Source organism: Lethenteron reissneri, chromosome 69 (assembly GCF_015708825.2).
Source record: "Lethenteron reissneri isolate LAM-NWPU_2019-01 chromosome 69, ASM1570882v1, whole genome shotgun sequence".
NCBI lineage: Eukaryota > Metazoa > Chordata > Hyperoartia > Petromyzontiformes > Petromyzontidae > Lethenteron > Lethenteron reissneri.
Genome location: NC_083847.1, coordinates 10,265,152 through 10,284,985, shown reverse-complemented (window position 1 = coordinate 10,284,985; position 19,834 = coordinate 10,265,152). Strand labels below are relative to the sequence as shown.

At 46.5% G+C, this 19,834-nt stretch overlaps 1 protein-coding gene across 1 annotated transcript; it reads left to right on the top strand.

The window, feature by feature from the left end:
* Positions 1–620: 620 nt before the first annotated feature.
* Positions 621–18,472, top strand: LOC133360841 (zinc finger and SCAN domain-containing protein 2-like). Its single transcript, XM_061579736.1, has 5 exons — positions 621–753; positions 912–997; positions 9,471–9,691; positions 13,812–14,162; positions 14,939–18,472. Exons 3-5 carry the CDS (start codon positions 9,571–9,573, stop codon positions 15,883–15,885), a joined length of 1,419 nt encoding a protein of 472 aa, XP_061435720.1. The 5' UTR covers positions 621–753; positions 912–997; positions 9,471–9,570; the 3' UTR covers positions 15,886–18,472.
* The last annotated feature ends 1,362 nt before the right edge of the window (positions 18,473–19,834 follow it).

The window sequence follows — 19,834 nt, the reverse complement described above, 5'->3', positions numbered from 1 at the left end:
TTTAAAAGTACTTTTTTTAAACACACTTTAATAAAATGTACGTACGAGTAATGGCAGAACTCCACTACTCCAGGAAGTGGTCCCGAGACTTGCCATAACGTAAGGGGTCGTGGTTTATAGCCAACGTGAATTGAGCGTGGACAATAAGACCCAAGCCGAAACATAAGATATAAAAAAGATTGCTTTAAATATGTATTGTTAATGATAGAATATAGTATTGTGATCAGAATGACATAAGTATGCCAAGTTTGCAGTCGATACGACATTGGGAAGTGGGTAAACATTGAGTTACAAGATTTGAGGATGCAACAGACAGAGTTAGTTAAATAAAAGCGTGTAATAAAAACCGGAGGACCCGGTCGTGGGCATCGAACCCACGACCTCCTGTAGACCAGGCGAGGTAGTTAACATCTCGCTAGCCACCGTCAAAGCCTTATCATTTAAGTGACGCTTCTCATCCTCCATCTCGCCTCCCGCGCCTCGCTTCGGCACCCCCACCCACCAATATCACGGGTGCAATGCTGGTTCCGGGGCCCTCACCCCTCCACTCCGCTATGCAGGTTCCGGGCCCCCCACCCCTCCACTCCGCTATGCTGGTTCCGGGGCCCTCGCCCCTCCACTCCGCTATGCTGGTTCCGGGGCCCCCACCCGTCGCTTGCTTCCTCATCGACTCCGCTGCTGCTGCAGGGAAGCGACTCCGCTCCCTGCTGCTGCCGCCTCCTGCTGCTGCTGCTGCTCGTCCTGCTGCGCCAGGTCGGGCCTCTCCCTGTGGAGCTCACGAGGCCGGAGCCTCTCGCTCTGCTGCTCCTCCTGGCGCTCCTTCGCCTGCTCCCCCCCCCTGCTGCTCTTTCCATTGCTCTTCCTGCTCCTTCAACTAAACTATTGTGTGTTGTTGTGTTACCGGGTGCAAGGCCCCCTACTTAGCTGTTGTGCAGCCTCCTCTCTGTTGTGAGAGGCGACCCTGGGGCCATCGCCGACTACAGCAGCTCCGACCAAGGTGGGCCCTTGCCTGCTACAACACAAATCGAGCTGCAGACAAACATTGTAACAGCTCTGCATCGTCACTCGAGGGGTGCCAGTGCAGCTGTTCACTACCTCGCCTGGTGTACAGGAGGTCGTGGGTTAGATCGTGTTCCAGATGCCTGCTGCTGTGTATTTGGAGCTGAGTGGGCCTTACCTGATGAAATCAAGTTTAGTTTAATAGATTGACTAAAAGCAAGATGATCTTGAAATGGAAATAGAGTGTTTATAATAATTCTGCACTGAGAGATGTGTGCTATTTGGGGACCCCACGGTGGCTAGGCAATGCTAACTACTAATCTTAGGTTTTTTCGGTAAAGTCACTTAGGTAAAAAATTAAAATTAATAAAAGTAAAATAAAAATCACGACGTTTCGGAGGCAACACAAGCTTCCGTCTTCAGGTGGAACCGTCACAGCACGACCGCTGTAGACGGAAGCTTGTGTTGCCTCCGAAACGTCGTGATTTTTATTTTATTTTACTTTCATTAATTTTTTACACACGTGACTTTAGCGGAAAAAAACTAAGATTATGAATCCTTGCAGTCACGAAAGCTTCAAATCTAGAATTAATGTTAACTACCTCGCCTGGTATACAGGAGGTCGTGGGTTAGATCACGACTCTGATGCCTGCTGCTGTATATTGGAGTCTGCGTCTCTCTCCCCGTGGCCACGTGGATGTTTTACAGGTAGGAACAATGTTCCACACTGCCCACCAGGGATTTTTTGTCTGTCGTGCATAAATAAATATATAACAAACAGCTCTTTGATTGGTGGAGACCTACTGCCGGGTACGGAGAGGGGAGGTGCCTAAGGGAGGAGGGTCAGGGGAGGGGCCTAAGGAAGGGGGGAGTCAGGAGAGGGGCCTGAGGGGGGGGGGGGTCAGCGGAGGGGCCTGAGAGAGGGGGGGTCAGGGGAGGGGCCTAAGGGGGGGGGGTTAGGGGAGGGGCTTAAGGATATGGGGGGGGGGTGCTCAGGGGAGGGGCCTAAGGGAAGGGGGGTCAGGGGAGGGGCCTAAGGATATGGGGGGTGGTCAGGGGAGGGGCCTAAGGGAAGGGGGGTCAGAGGAGGGGCCTGAGGGAGGGGGGGGGGCGATAGTTAAGGGGGCTGTCTGCCTGGCTACCTAAAGTCAAGTTATACATACAGGTAGGAACAACAGGTTCCACACTTGCCCACCAGGGATTATTTGTCTGTCGTGCACGAATGCGCTGTCCAACCAAGTTCCTACCTGCCCACTCCGAAGGAACGTGTTTTTTTCCGGATCCTCCGGTTTTTCCCCTCCACATTTAGAATCAACATCACCACGTGTTTAGAGTTGTTGGCTCTTGCTGTAAATTTCCACTCGATGATATCAGCCCACTTGGTTGGGTTATCATGTGTGATTGCTCTTTCGCTTCTGACAAAGAGCTTCGTTGGCACCTGGTAAAATAAAATAAAAATTTGTTTGGGTCTCGGTGAGTGAATCTCTGTGGGTCTCTGGTTCTATATGAGTATGGGTCTCGATGGTTCTACGTGAGTATGGTCTCAATGGTTCTATTATACGAGTATGGGTCTCGATGATTCTATATGAGTATGGGTGTAGAATTAACTTTGCAGCTATTAATTTCGACGTCATGAGCCACTTTGTTGAGCTGTCATTTGCGATGGCCGAGGTCGCTTCTGACAAAAGAGCTACGTAGTTCCGTGGGGCCTTGACTGGTAAAATACAAAAAAAATAGTTTTAAATCGATCCCAAAAAACACCTATGTTGTGGAATGCAAATGTGATTTGCAGTTCATTATTTTTTGGATCTTTCGGTAAAGTGACGTAGATAGGATCAAATAAAATAACAAAAAACTACGACGTTTCGATCGCAAGACAAGCGGTCATCAGGAAAAAGAGGATTAGCCTCTAAAGGCAAACTGTTTATAAAGGTTTAAAAATGGGCGTAGCCCAAGTGTCATCAGCATGGGTGGGGCAGCTAATGTAAATGTGTTGGTACTCAGAGGGCAACGGACAGCACTGGTAGTGGGCTTCCACCAATAGAGGGCTACGATTAGTGGTGATTGTAGTAGTGGGCAGTGATGGTCCCAATTAAAGGGCTGCCAGGTCTAATATGGAAACATAGCCAGTTACTTTTTGGTTCTTTCGGTAAAGTCATGTAGAAAGAAAATAAATTAAATAATAGAATACGACGTTTCGATTGCAACACAAGCAATCATGGGGTAAAAATGAATGAGAAAAAACAAACCTAGTAAACTTAGAAATATAATGCAATACAACACAGAGTTGGTTAACATAACAGTCAACACCCTACCTGGTTGATTAATTTCTTATGACTTAAACTGGTTAACGTCCTACTCTTTGGTTTTTTCGGTAAAGTCACGTTGGTAAAAATAAATAAATTAAAAAACAACTAAATTAAATAACGATGTTTCGGAGGCAACACAAGCTTCCGTCTTCAGGTTGGAACTGTTACATCCAAAATCACTGTAATAAGTGAAGAGAGTTTCGATTTAAAGCTTTCGTGACTGCAGGGATTCATCTTCTTGGTTCTTTCGGTAAAGTCACGTAGAAGGGAAGTAATAAAATAATAAAAATAAAACACAATAAAATAATTCTTACGACGTTTCGGCCACAACGCAAGCAGCCGTCCTCAGGTGAAAACCAGGTCCGTCGAGGCGACAGAGTCTGAATGAAACAGCACACGAGCTTGGAGCATATATATAAGCTGGGCGCCTTGACAAAGGAATTTGCATATCAAGAGGAATTTAGCATATTTATGGAAAATGCAGGAATGTGATTGGTACTACATATGCATGTACATTATGCAGGATTAACAGCATCAAAGGGAGCTGCAGTTTGCTGCTGCTGCTGCTGCAGTATGCTGCTGCTGCTGCAGTTTGCTGCTGCTGCTGCAGTTTGCTGCTGCTGCTGCAGTTTGCTGCTGCTGCTGCAGTTTGCTGCTGCTGCTGCAGTTTGCTGCTGCTGCTTCAGTTGCTGCTGCAGTTGCTGCTGCTGCTGCAGTTGCTGCTGCTGCAGTTGCTGCTGCTGCTGCAGTTGCTGCTGCTGCAGTTGCTGCTGCTGCAGTTGCTGCCTTATCCATTTTAATATAACACTATGTATTATTCTACCCACCCTAATGTGTATCACATTGCTATATATTTACTATACAATTACGATACCATACATTACTCTGCACACTGCAACAAGCTTACAAATGCCACACTATCTGCCACTATACACTGTACCATTGACCGTCGTGTCAATGGGTGAGTGGTGCGGGGAAACTTGCAGCGGAGCAAAGAATCCATTCCCTGCGGAGAATACAATGCCAGTGAGTGGAACACGGCCTGACAGTCACCGTAAACGTGAACACAATCAGTTAAGATCCAAAATGGTTTATTACGTCCTTCCAATGATTGCTAAGCCAGAATCCATCTTCTCGGTTGAAATTGTCTCTGTGTTTGTATATGTGGATCGCCTCATGAACGAATCTCTCATGATAGCCAGATGGCTTGCAGAGAACCTCTGTCTTGGAGAAGTCAATGTCATGTGAGGCCACTGAATTGTAACAGTGATCTGCCACGGCTGAGGTGTTTGTCCTACCGTGTTTCAGGTCTGCTTTATGTTCACGGATGCGGTCCGAGACATGTCGTTTGGTTTCTCCAATGGTTACTCCGACTCATCAAAATGCTATACCACAGAGCTCATGGCATTTCTGACCAACACCACCTGGCCAGTGAATTGAGACATGTACATCGGGCCCTCAGGATGAACGGATACTCTGAACGCACCATCCGCCAAGCTGTTTCTCCCACCATACAGAAACAGCCACTTGAAACTCCGATCAAAACTGTCACGTTACAATACATAGCAGGCATGACCAAAAAGATCTCCAAAATTCTAAACAAACATAAGATCCAAGTCCGATTCAGTACAGTACATAAAATCCGTGATCTAATTCCATCTGTGAAGGATGTCATCCCTGACTTGCAATACCCTGGAGTCTATAAACTGAGTTGCAGCTGTGGTGACTGTTACATTGGGGAAACGAAACATCATGTCTCTGATCGTGTCCGCGAGCACAAATCAGATTTGAAACATGGCAAAATTGAGTCTTCCGCCGTTGCCGATCATTGCTACAACGCGGTGGGCTCTCATGAGATTGTTTTTTTCCGAGACTAAGGTGCTCTGCAAACCCTCTGGCTACCATCAAAGGTTTGTACACGAAGCCATTCAGATATACAAACACAGACATAATTTCAACCGTGATGATGGGTACAAACTTAGTAATCATTGGAAAGATGTTATCAACCATACAAAAAAGATTTAATTACACATTTTTGGACCATCTTATCTGACAGGCACTATTTTACTTTACCGAGTATTTACATCCCTAACGTTTAATAGTACTCTCTTTATTTCGATTTAAAGCTTTCGTGACTGCAGGGATTCATCTTCTTGGTTCTTTCGGTAAAGTCACTTAGAAGGGAAGTAATAAAATAATAAAAAATTTTATTACTTCCCTTCTACGTGACTTTACCGAAAGAACCAAGAAAACTCTCTTTATTATCAGCCAACACTGGTATAAACATAGGCATTTTCGTTTTCTTTTTCTATTATGTACATCCACAGGGACTTGTGCATAAACACGTCGTTGACCACGACCACGAGTACCCCGTCCCTCTGTTAGCCCTGCCCCCCCCCCCTCCCGATACGTTCCATTCATTGGCTACCACATTCTGATAAGCCCCTCCCCTCCCTCCCGCCTTAACTGGTACTTAAGAGCTTACATCTTGAATCCCTCCTTCACTTGATGCAGCAAATCTGGCTGTGACGGTCCCACCTGATGACGGAGACTTGTGTTGCCTCCGAAACGTCGTAATTTTTATTGTTTTATTTTTATTAATTTTAATTTCATTTTTTACCTACGTGACTCTACCGAAAGAACTAAGAGTATGCTATACATTACACTATTATCCACAATACACTACTATACTCTACACTACACTATATACTACGATACTATAGACTACTGTACACGACATTATTAAACAGTCCACCATACGCTGCTATACACTACTATACACTGCACGATTCTACGCTCTACTATTATACCCTACACTATACACTGCTATAAACTACGCAATACACTATTATAAACTTTGCTGCACAATACTGAACACTATAATACACAACTATACCCGAAACACTACTATAGACTCCTATCCACTATACTATAATACACTACACTATGCACTGGTATACACTCCACAATACACTACACTATATACTATAGAATACACTACACAATACACTACACAATACACTAATACACAATACACTACTTTACACTACAATATACACTGGTATAAACTACACAATATACTACTATACATCACAGAATACACTATACTATACACTACTATACAAAACACTACTATACAATACACTATCCACTACACTATACGTATACTATAGAGGTTCCTGGGTTCCTTGGCATAATGCTATGGGGGGGAGGGGGGAGTATTGGGGCACTATTAAAACACTGTACGTCACATTTCTGAGTGATGGTAGTGTATAAAGCTGGGAGTAAATGAATGGAAATATGGATATGACTGTAAAACTGTGAAGCAGCTAAAGTTTAACTTGGTTAATTACATCCTTCCAATGGTTGCTCAATTTGAATCCATCCTCTCGGTTTAAGTGTTATGTCTACATTTATATATCTGGATGCCTTCATGGACAAATCTTTGGTAGTATCCAGGAGGCTTGCAGAGTACCTTGGTATCGGAGAACACAATGTCATGAGAACCCGCCGTGTTGTAACAATGGTCAGCTATGGCCGAATAATTAGTCCTTCCGTGTTTTAAATCCGACTTGTGCTCGCGAATGCGGTCAGATACATGTCGTTTCGTTTCCCGGATATAACAATCACCACATGTGCAACTCAGTTTGTAGACACCAGGGTACTGTAAGTCAGGAATGACATCCTTTACGGATGGGATCAGATCACGGATCTTGTGTGCTGTCCTGAATCGGACCTGGATCTTGTGTTTGTCTAGAATTTGGGAAATATTTTTGGTGATGCCTGCAATGTATGGCAATGTAATGATTTTGATCGGAGTCTCAGGGGGTTGTTTCTCCACAGTGGGAGAAACAGCCTGGTGGATAGCACGGTCTAAGTATCCGTTCATCTTGAGGGCCAGATGTACATGTTCCAATTCACTGACCAGGTGGTGTTGGTCAGAGATGCAGTGGGCCCTATTGTATAGCGTTTTGATGAGGGAATTATTTTGTGCCAGATGGTGGTGGGAATCCGGCTTCAGGTAGGAATCTGTGTGGGTGGCCTTCCTGTAGACAGAATGTCCCAAAGAGCCATTGGGCCTCCTCTCAAACAGAACATCCATGATTGGTAGCTTGCGATCCTTCTCCACTTCCATGGTGAATTTGATGGATGGGTGTATGGAGTTGATGTAGTCTAGAAATTGGTTCAATGCTGGGAGGCCATGTGGCCAAATGACGAAAGTATCATCCACGTATCTCTTCCACAGGGGAAGGACGCAGAGTGGATATCTGGATGGCATCTGTTTCAAATTTCTCCATGAAAACATTGACTATCACTGGTGACAATGGGGAACCCATCGGGGTGCCCTAATTTTGCTTGTAGAAGGTGTCATTCCAGGTGAAGTACGTGTTCATGAGGCAGTGCCTAACCAGCGCAGGGACATCAGGGTTCGGTCCATGTTGGACCAGTTTGTAGGTGGGTGAGTCAATGGTGGAGACGATAGGGCAAAGGGGTGTACCTTCTTTATGGATTTCTGGTAAGCCATACAATTTGGGTGGTCAAGCAGCAGAGGGTTTTAAGAAAACCGCTTGGTTGGTTCGATTATACATGTGAAATCAGTGATGATATTGTTGGTTTTTGTAATGAGGCTGTTGGTGGATTCTTTGAATTTTTGTATAGCTACCATCATTAAGTAGGTCCTGAATTTTGTTATTGTATGTGCTTTTGTCCATGATGACTGTGGCATTGCCTTTGTCAGCTGAGAGGATGACGATGTCATCTCTCTTTTTTAATTGAGAAAGCTCACAGCGCACATCCTTACTGATGTTGCTGATAGGCGTCTTAGCATTTTTGAGGCTTGCAGCAATTTCCCATCTCACCATGGCTGCAGTAATGTGTCCAAAACCCTTAAAGGGCTACATCGACTTGGGCAATTATATCATCCACTGGGATGTGTTTAGGGGTGGATGCAAAGTTCAACCCTTGAGCTCGAACTGATTTTAGGCTCTCGGAAATTAGGCTGTTGCTCTGATTGATAACAATCTTGTCAACATCTAACTTTTGAATGTGTGGATCTGGCTACACAATTCGTAAAGCTATTGCCCCAGCCGTTGGGAAAGAACGATCTGAGGACCCAATCAAAACCATCACCTTGCCATGTATCGCAGGGGTCACCAAAAAGATTTCCAAAATCATGAGCAAACACAAGATCCAGGTTCATTTAAATTTGTGATCTGATCCCATCAGTGAAGGATGTGATCCCTGACATGCAATACCCCGGCGTCTACAAACGGAGCTGTGTCTGCGGCAGTAGTTAACATTGGAGAAACTAAGTGACATGTCTCAGACCATGTTCGTGAACATAAGGCAGATCTGAAACACGGTAGGACCAATACCTCAGCCGTGGCTGATCATTGTTTTAATGCGGTGGGCTCACACAAAATGTATTTCTCTAAGACGAAGGTACTTTGCAAACCCATCGGCTATCAATAAAGATTCGTTCATGAAGCCATCCATATATACACAATTTCAACCGAGAATTAGACAATTTCAACCGAGAAGATGGGTACAAACTCAGTAATTACTGGAAGGACGTTATCAACCAGTTTAAGTCATAACTGGCTATAATGTTTCCATTCTAGATCTGGCAGCCCTTTAATTGGTGGAAGCCCCCCACCAGGACCATCACTGCCCACTGCTACGATCACCACTAGCAGTAGCCCTTTATTGGTGGAAGCCCACTGCTAGTGCCGTCGTGGCCCTCTGAGTGCCATCACCTCTAGCAGCAACCTCCACCGTCAACAGTGTGAGTGTGTAAAGCGAGGTGCAATGATTACTTGGCAGCCCTTTAATTGGTGGAAACCCACCACCAGGGCCGTCGTTGCCCTCAACGAGTACCATAACTTACATTAACATTAGCTGCTCCACCCATGCTGCTGACATTTGGGCTACGCTCATTTTCAAACCTTTATAAACAGTTTGCCTTTAGAGGCTAACCCCCTTTTCCTGATGACGACCGCTTGTGTTGCGATCGAAACGTCATAGTTTTTTGTTATTTTCTTTGAACCTATCTACGTCACTTTACAGAAAGACCCAAAGAATATAAATTTCTGCAGTCACGAACGCCCCAAGTCAAGATTTGCTGTTTATTCCCTCGCTTTGCCATCTCTTGGTGAGCAACAGGAGCAGCAGCAGGAATCCCCCATACTGCCGCGTCTTCCTTGGGACGGACGATGACGAGGTGGTAAAGGAGGTGGTGGTGGTGGAGCCCCCTTTTCCGCCCATGGAGTCATTCATTAAACGAGAAGACGATGACGACGACAGAGAGGCTGGCAGTAGGATCTGGCTGGCAGTAAAAGTGGAGACGCAGGGGGAGGAGAGCAGCAGCGACGACGACGACCACGGTGAGAATTTGTCTCCCCCACCCCAGCAGAGACCGCCCATGTGCCCTGTGAGCCCACTCATTGACAGATCGACATTAAACGTTTGTCTTAACACCCCCCTCCCCTGCCCCGTCTTTTTCCCCGTTTCTGAGACGACTGCAAGTCGCAGGGTGAGGGTGGGTGGATTGGGTGGGTGAGTTAGTGCGGTGGAGTGGGTGGGTTGTCCCCGTTCACCACCGTATACACGACTACACACTACAATACTATACACTACTATATACTACACTACTTCCCTATACACTACTACACACTACACTACTGCAGACTGTACTACTATACATTACGCTACTATACACTACACTACTCTTTGGGTCTTTCGGTAAAATATCACGACGTTTCGATCGCAACACAAACAATCATCATCAGGTGAAAAAATATATAAAATATATATATATATTTTTCCTGCCTCAGCAGTTCTCCTGCTAAAGAGTATGAATTCCTGCAGTCACAAAAGCTTTAAGTCAAGATTTAGACACTACACTACTACATACTACACTACTACACACCACTACTATACACTATCCTTGACCCTACTACACACTACACTTCTACACACCACTACTATAGACTACTATATACGACACTACTACCCGATACACTACTACACACTACACTACTATATAATAAACTACTATATACTACACTACAATACACTGCAATATATTACACTATATACGATACAATAAACTACTACCCTATACACTACTACACACCACTCCTAAATACTACACTTCTATACACTGCACCATACACTACACTAGTATACACTACACTAATATACACTACACCACTATGCTAACATTGAAAACTAACTTCTTTAGAACTGCTTGTGGTTTGTGCATTTAGTTTTGTTGTCCCCCGCACCTTCGAATAGCACGATTGACTACGTACGGTGGTGCGAAAGAAGTTCAACAAACACACACACACATCTACATTTATAGAAAGTCATAGTGCTAGGAGTGCCATTGTGCAATTTTAAAGAAGTTGTTTACTCACCGCAGATAATCGTAGCGACACGACCGCCGCCACTCTACGGCAGATGGCGCCAAAAGCTGTGCCACACCACAACCCTCCCGTGTGGCCTTGTCGGCGGGAGCTTCGGTACCGATAAAAGTTATTTAACTTTTACATTTTCTTCCGGCTCTGTTTTCATGACGTACTCGTACGTAGTGATGTACACATATATACACGTGCGTACACATACGTACGTACACATACATATGTGCACTTACAAAAGTCATCGGTTTTTCTTCCGATTCCGTGTACGATTCCGTGTATGTCATGACATACATGTACACATACACGTCACCCGCGTTTGGAAGAAAAACCGATGATGTACGTCACAATGTACGTGGACGTACACGTACGTAAGTCATCGGAACGGAATCGGAAGAAAAACTGATGAAGTACACGTACGTACACGGAAAGGGGATAATCACGGCGACGTGAGACTCTGTTATCTCTCAGTAAAACTCCCGAGTATGCATCTCTTGCGTACGCTTTGTGCGCTGTTGTTGTTCTTCCATCTATTCACGGGTTGAGAGAATTAGAAGACATTTAAGAAGAAGCAGCAATAGGTGTATTTTGAGTAGGACACGTCAACCGGAGGGATGACGGCCTTCTGGTCAAGGCTTACGTCACAGTGGCATCCATGACAGGGGTTTATTTTTTCGTTGTTGGGTTATATTGCGTAAATATAAACGTATCGTTAAACCCGCCACCGCCACCACCCGACACAGGCAATCAGGAAGGGGATTTGTCACGTAAACAAAACGTGGTTATTGCATGTTGGAGAGTAAACCCACATCACAACATTTACAATTCGAGTAGCCGTGACATTTCGCCAGTAATTACAACAACCAGCTTCATCCAGTGATGGATAATATTGATCGCGAAAGCCTACTACTACTACAGTCGAACCTCTCTTAACGACCACTCCTGCTAACGACTAATCACTTAATGACGGGGCTCCATGGAGCCCAATGTGTTCGCTTGCCGAACATGCCCCTGTTAACGATGGGCAGTTGTATGTACAGTCAATATCAATTAATGCATTGATTAACCATGTTTATTTTAATATTATGTCTTTATGTCTTAATGTCAATATTATAAAAGTCCTTTTTTTTGGGTGAAAAAGGGTATCGGAACTAATTAAGCCTTTAACGTGTATTTCCTATATTCGCTTAATGACCAAAACTGTATAACTACATGTTAAAACTGTTACGGTGACAGCCAACAACGCCCGTGAGAGTGGTCATGCTAACCGTGGAGAAAGAGTAATTTGAATCGGCTCAGCACGTGTTGGTGTCGGATGGATTTTGACATCGCAGGATCATGAGAGGTGGTGGCGGTTTTGGAAGGACTATCACCCAACAGTGGATTGGCCGTGGATGATGATGATGACAGATGGGTTAGATTACATAAATATGTCGTTAAACTCACCACCACCCGACACAGCCAATCAGTAAGGGGTTTGTCACGTAAACAAAACGATGCAAATTTGTTACTAGTGTAATAAAAGACTCCGTCAGGCACTGCTGGTCTCCGCTTGTCTTTTATTTAGGTTCTTCTCCGCACCCCGCTGGTCTCCTCCTCGGACCAGCGTCGTCTCCTCCCGCGTGCCGCGCATGCTCCCTCTTGCGTGCCGCACACGCTCCCTCTGTTAGCTCCTCTACTCCCGCACTCTGCACACCGCTGGCCGACGGCGTGCTGAGGTCCTTCGGCCACGTGGCCAATGGCGCGGATCTTTCCTCACCACCCAACGTGGCTCAAACTCTTAACTTCCCTGATTGCCCCGATCTCTTCCGGGCTCCCACTTATATCCATTCCCCCCACGTGACCCTGACTCCTCCCCTTCCGGATCAGATCCGGCCTTCCCATACTACCCCGCTGGCTCTTCCCCCATTCACCTCGCCTCCCATTGGAGCCGAGGTGAACGGTGGCCCCTCCCACACGCCCTGCAGACCAGGCTCCGCCCCCCAATACCCCGGGCTGTGTGATTGGACCAGAGCCCAGCAACAACCCCATTTACGCTCGCATTACACTAGTACAGCACTAACCGGTTGTTGTGTGTTGGAGAGTAAACCCACAACGTTACGTGCAACGAGTGTCCGTGCTCGTGAATCTGATTGTGATGAAAAATAAGAATAGGTTTTAATTTTGGATACTATTTTGGATACAATTTTGGATACTGGCAAAAAAGGTATCCTATAGATAAAACTGCTCCAGCCGAGCAATATGTGTTCTCCTACTTGCTTTGTCTTTGTACTATTCACTTGTTGGCTTTTGCTGTCTCTGGTGTAGACCAATCAGCTTCAAAGACAATGCGTATATTATCAGAGCATGTTTGCACGTGTAGTGTCAGCGGAGCGGGAGACAAGGTTCTTGAGGAGGCACCTTTATTCAACACTTTCAGGTTCACAGATTCGCCCTCGCTTCTCCCAGGTCGTCTAGCCTAGCCTTGACACAATCCTCACCATGTTACACCGACAGCGCCGACCCAGACAGCCAACAACTATCCAGCCACGCAATATCTCGCGAAGACAGCAGTGACGAGGCGGCAAAAACGACAGCGACAACGAGACGAGTCCACTTCCCAGAACCGGCAGCCACGAGCTCCCGCTCTCCACTGCGTTTATGCTACCCGGCACAGCCTGGCTCTGCCCTGGCCACGCATCCCTTCTCAAACTCACTAGCGGGTTCCAGGGGCTTCCAGATGGGGTCCTCCCTGACCCTTGCCCCAGTTCCTCTGCCCTGGCGACACACCCGCGTATATGCTCACCGGCGTGTATACTGCTCGGCCACCGCAGTTGCCATTGCTGGACAACAGACGGCGCTATTACACTACACGTATCGACACGAGTATGTATGGTTAATGCAGACTTGATGCCTTACAAAAAGGTATCTCTCCGGTGTTTGAACATCTTTACACAACGCCAAGTGTATTATTGCCAGAAAAGGTTATTTTTATTTTCTTATTTTTTATTTTCATCTTTTTTTGTATACTGGCAGAAGAAAAGGTATCCTGTAGGTATATAACCTGTTCATTGTTCGCCTGCGATGTTTCATCTCTCGGCCGAAGGGGCGGACGTGTGTGCCGGAGAGGAGGATGGCCGAGAACTTCAGGTCAAACGAGAGACGCGGGAGGTCAAACGAGAGACGCGGGAGGTCAAACGAGAGACGCGGGAGGTCAAACGAGAGACGCGGGAGGTCAAACGAGAGACGCGGGAGGTCAAACGAGAGACGCGGGAGGTCAAACGAGAGACGCGGGAGGTCGAACGAAGGGACCTGCACATTGTGGAGGTCGACCCTCAAGATCCGCTGGTTGGCGACGGTTCATCTGTGAGACCTGGAGAGTCGCGGAGGGATTGTTTGGGATCGTCAGGCGTGGCAGAGATCGAAGTGGAGGTGGGCGACGACGACGATGGTGACGGTGAGGGAGGGGAGGGGAGGGAATTCTGATGGATCTTGGTCGTTGTGAGAGGTGAGGTCTGGTACAGAGGCTTCTCCAAGCTGTCAATGTGGTGGAGAGATGGAGATGGCTTTGGAGGACTTAAGTGATAAGTGTACAGGGGAGCTGCATGTATATGTTAGGGGGTGCTGTGGTGACTTAGAAATGTTATCTCCCTCACCTGATATACATGAGGTTATGGGTTTGATCCCGACACTGCCGCCTGCTGTATATTTGGAGTTTGCCTGTCTCTCTCTGTGGTTGCATGGATTTTTAGCCGGGTCCTCCGGTTTTTCCCTCCACTTGTAATAGGCAGGTCACTCCTTGCGGCCTTACCTGGTAAAATTAAAAAAATTGTTTAATTTAGTTTAAGTGTCGTAGGTTGATGTTCACAGGCCCCCTCACCAATGACTGCATCAACAACAAAAATTAATCACGTAAAATGTGGTTCTACAACAATTAATTTGGCCACACTACATCTCTGGTATTGTAAATATTGGTTTTACCATCAGGAAAAAAACCGTTACTCTCACGTGGCAGGGCAGGTGGAGAGAGTGCTTCTCCTTTCCACGTGCTAGATCAGATGTAATTTAAAAAGGCTCTTCAAAAGGTGGTTTGGTGATAACTGCTTCCGTGGGCCTTTCTCTCATGTTAACTCTGCGAGGGGGGGGGGCATCCAAACGGATTCTTCCGTCTCACGACATTACGATAAATAGGTGTGGGGGAAAAAAACAACGGTCTGAATGTTTGTGTGACAGGGATGGTCGTGGAAGGTGCCCCGGAAATGCTCTCCCATGCGAAAAAATCCACCGGGACAACGACAACCTGCGCCAGAAAGAAATCGTACGGCTGCTCGGTGTGCGGCAAGAGCTTCGTCCGCCCGTCGGAACTCAGGTCCCACACGATGAGGCACACGGGAGAGAGGCCGCACAAGTGCTGCGTGTGCCAGAGGGCATTTGTCACCGTGTCCAACCTCAATACGCACATGATGGTCCACAGGGGCGAAAGCCCGCACAAGTGCCCGGTGTGCGGTAAGGGGTTTGCCAAGGAGACGCAGCTGAGGAACCACGAGATGATCCACACGGGCAAGTGGCCCCACGTGTGCACCGTGTGCGGGAAGGGTTTCGAGCGCCTGTCCCACCTTAAGTACCACACGGCCTCGCACACCGGTGAGAGGGCGCACCGATGCCTGGTGTGCGGCAAGGGCTTCAGTCGCCCGTCGGCCATCAGGGGCCACATGGCGATGCACACAGGCGAGAGCCCGCTCCGGTGCCCCGTGTGCGGCAAGGGGTTCAACGAGTCGACGCAGCTCAGGAGGCACGTGAAGAGTCACACGGGGGAGTGGAGCCACCACTGCTCCGTGTGCCAGAGAGGGTTCTTCCGCCCGTCGGAACTGAAGATTCACATGATGAACCACACGGGAGAGAGGCCGCACAAGTGCTTGGCGTGCGGCAAGGACTTCAAGCAGTACGCAGCCCTGAGGACCCACATGATGAGCCACACGGGAGAGAGGCCACACAAGTGCTCTTTGTGCGAGAAGGACTTTGTGCATCGCTCATCCCTGACGAGCCACATGAAGACGCACACGGGAGAGAAGCCGTACAAGTGCCCCGTGTGCGAGAGGGTCTTCAGGAAATCCTCGACCCTGAAGAATCACATGAAGATGCACGTGGGAGAGGGAGCATGCGCGATCGGGAGTGTTTGATTTGTCAAGCCCTTTGTGAGAGGTGCCCTTTGTGACCGCACAGTGGAGATTGGCAGACATGCGGGGGAGCAGTTAGTCAGTGAGGAATATATCGGGAGGTTAAAGACGCTACCAAGAAATCTTCAATGGCTCGAAATGAATTGCAAATGACTAACCAGTTATCTGCACTAGTCACTTATAGCTCTGGGTTAATAGATAGGCTGTGAAAATATCTACACCGCTTGGATGTAAGGATCAAGAAACCTATCTACACGGCAAGTTGTATGCAATTGGTGTCAGAGGCTGTGCGTGCTCCATGCTGTGGGATGGTCAGGGCTCATAGTACCGATCATATCTCAGAATCCGAACATTTATTTATACGGCAGGAGGAATCCGATGAGCTATAAAGCTCTCTTTCACAGATGTCCAGTAGGGGTACGAGGGCCATCACGTTACAACAACAATACACAGTTTCGATTTAAAGCTTTCGTGACTGCAGGGATTCATCTTCTTGGTTCTTTCGGGAAAGTCACGTTGAATGGAAATAAAAAAATAATAAAAAAATGTAACATAATATAATAATTCTCACGACATTTCGGCCACAACGCAAGCAGCCGTCCCTCAGGTTGAGAACAGGTCTGTCGAGAAGACATTCTACGTGACTTTACCGAAAGAACCAAGAAGAAGAACAATACACAGTACACACAAACACGATATGAGTACAAAGTACAAGACAGGTAAACAAATCACCCAAACACATACAAATAAAACGAAACCATCCCCATCCTACCAAGCAAAACCCCACTGGTATTTACTAATTTTTCAGAAGCGACCTGGCTCACACAAATGATATCTAAAGAAAGTGACGTCATCTGCAAAAAGCAACGTCGCCACCTCCATGCCCCCGTACGGAAAACTCTCCCTACCTTGGCTGCACCTTGATATCCTCCCCATGAAAATCACAAACCGGGGTGGAGACGAGACGCACCCTTGGCATAACTTTGCCGTGGTTATTCATGAGCCTGTGAATCCAATGGAGGTGAGAACTCCATTGTTCCCAAGAAGCCACCTTCCTCTTTCCCCCACTGGAAATACATCAAAATTGATGCTTTTGGTTTTGGTAAGCTCCATGACCTGCTCTCGAAAAGGACAACAATATGCAAACTTTGTCAGATGCGGCTTCAGCCAAGGAGCTATAGGAGAGCTCTCCAATAGGGATCCTTGTAGATCGACCAACCCATTTCCACCGCTACTTCTGCCACAGGACCGCAGGGCTCCTTCCCTGCCTCTCTTTAGGTTCTCCCTTATTGGGTATACATTACTCCGCAGTTGTAATGCAGCGATGTAGTGGCACTCTGAAGCCACGCATTGCTGACTTTATCCTCTGCAAAATTCAACTGCCTCCAGTCGCATGGTATCGACCAAATGGGTTTTTTTGGTGCCTTGAAATTCCACCCCTCTTAGCTCATATTGGGATATGGCATTTGTCTCCTCCTGGCCCATACCCACAGGGTCTGGAATCCTCACCACCTTAAGCGGATATTGCAGGTGACCTCGTCCGAGGATTCTTTTTTACACCGTGCAGCCTCAAATGAACCGATGGGATCATACTCTCTAAAACCCCATCACAGGTGGAGGCAGAAAGGTGTAACAATTGGTTTACCCCATTTCTAATCTCCTGATCTAGCGTGATTAGAGTAGACGATTTTTAATATAATTGATCGATCCAGAGGTGTGGACTCGAGTCATGTGACTTGGACTCGAGTCAGACTCGAGTCATGAATTTGATGACTTCAGACTCGACTTGGACTTGCATAACAATGACTTTGTCCCACCTCTGAGGTGTGGACTCGAGTCATGTGACTTGGACTCGAGTCAGACTCGAGTCATGAATTTGATGACTTCAGACTCGACTTGGACTTGCATAACAATGACTTTGTCCCACCTCTGGATCGATCTGCTGGGTAGATTAATCTGGGGGGGGGGGGGTGGTACAGGCATACCCCGTTTAGCACGGGAGATGCGTGCCTGGAAAGGGCTTGGTGAATGGGGGCTATATACGGGGTTATAGCATACACCCTATGCAGATGTGTTTCCGACATCGTAATTTATCACCTATGACCAACACAGGGGTTAATTGGGTTATTGGAACAATATTATGGATGATAAACATGACTTATAAATACTGTTAATGGTACTAAATTTCGAAATAACAAAGTCTAGTCACCAGTGCATGGTGCGACACTGATATGGTGTTCTTGGCAGCGCTGGGAGACAAGATGGGAGTTGCAGCTTCCGCCCAGTGGTGCAGTCCAATCTGTGACTTGGCTTCCACGGCCCCCACCCCACCCCGGTTTTAGAGGAAAGCGCTCATTGGCGGAGAGCGAACACCGCGCCAACTCGACTATGATAGCGCTCGCTCTTTGGCTGAGGGTGGAGAGCGTGAAAGGGCACTAATACTGAACAGGACTTATATGAGAGCCTACACCGTGCTAACTCAAGCACGGCTTTTCATTCTTATGATTTAAATTTACTGAACGTTAAGTATGTAATGTTTTTTTTGTTGTAATAAACACTATATTTTGTTAAAATAAAAATTTGCCTAAGAGATGGCTGTGACGAGGGATTATTTTGCTACGGGAGGGGGGGGGCATACTTAAGCGATTGTTCTTTCGCTGTGTTTGTCCCCACCTGAAGATGGACGCTTGTGTTGCGCCAGAAACGTCGTGATTTAATTTAGTTATTTATTATTTATTTTATTTTTACCTACGTGACTTTACCAAAAATAACAGAGGATGGATCCTTGCAGCCATGAAAACTTCAAATCTAGAATTAATACCCTCTACGGGGAGGATTTCCACTTATCTGATAGAGTTTTTAACAGACAACGAGACAAGAAGTCATAGCTTATCGAGACGCTAACCTTCCTCAAGAGATGCCGCGGCAATAAGGTCATACCCATCACTTTCACACTCACATCTGCTGCTGTCTTCACCGAATGCTAAACAGATTTTGTTCAAAGCTAGCCTATCACTAATATCAGAGAGAATAAGATTGCTCCGATTTGAACTCGATAATTTAGACAAGATTCTCTTACAATCACATTTAATGTTAATACAAAAAATGTCCCCTTCCAATTGGGACTGTGTTGACAACATGACAGCCTCCTCTGCTGATTCATTGTCAACCACATGTAAAGCTAACCTGATTGCTAAATTCAACCTATCAAAGAATAAGCCAGAACCACACATTACAAAGCTAGATGTAAACAAGATTGTTTCGCAGTTACCCCTAATCTCCCAAGTCGATGTAGCCCCCAAAGGCTTAGGACACATCCCAACGGACGTTGCTAGAGCTAAAATAGCCACTATCCTCAAGAATGCTAAGAAACCCATTAGCAACATCAGCAAAAACGAGCGCTCTGAACTCGCAAATTTGAAAAAGAGGGATGACATAGTCATCCTCTCGGCTGACAAGGGCAAGTCCACTGTTATCATGGATAAAAACACATACAACAACAAAATCCAGGACCTACGCAATGATGGCAGCTACTCCAAAATTAATAGAGATCCGACTAACAGTCGAACTACTAAAACCAACAAGATCATCACCAGTTCGACTTCCCTAATCGAACCAATCAAACGGCTCTCCCTAAAACCCTCGGCTGCGAGACCTCCCAGATTCTATGGTCTTCCCTAGATCCATAAAGAAGGTACCCCATCTACGGCCCATCGTGTCCACGATCAACTTGCCTACCTATAAACTAGCCCGTTTTCTATCGGATACTCTGCTTCCCTTCACTCGCAAGACCACTTCAGCAGTACTTAACGCAACTCACTAGGTCTCTCTAGTCAAGGACATTTTTCCTGTCTCCTGATGATGTCCTCGTCAGCTTTGATGTGGTCTCTCTATTCACCAAGGTTCCAGTGCCTGACACCATAACAATAATTGAAGACTATATCCAACATGG

Coding starts and splice junctions, on each gene's coding strand:
- LOC133360841 (XM_061579736.1), top strand. CDS start 9,571: ATGGAGTCATTCATTAAACGAGAAGACGATGACGACGACAGAGAGGCT. Junction 9,692..13,811: donor CAGCGACGACGACGACCACG/GTGAGAATTTGT, acceptor TCTCGGCCGAAG/GGGCGGACGTGTGTGCCGGA. Junction 14,163..14,938: donor CGACGACGACGATGGTGACG/GTGAGGGAGGGG, acceptor TTTGTGTGACAG/GGATGGTCGTGGAAGGTGCC.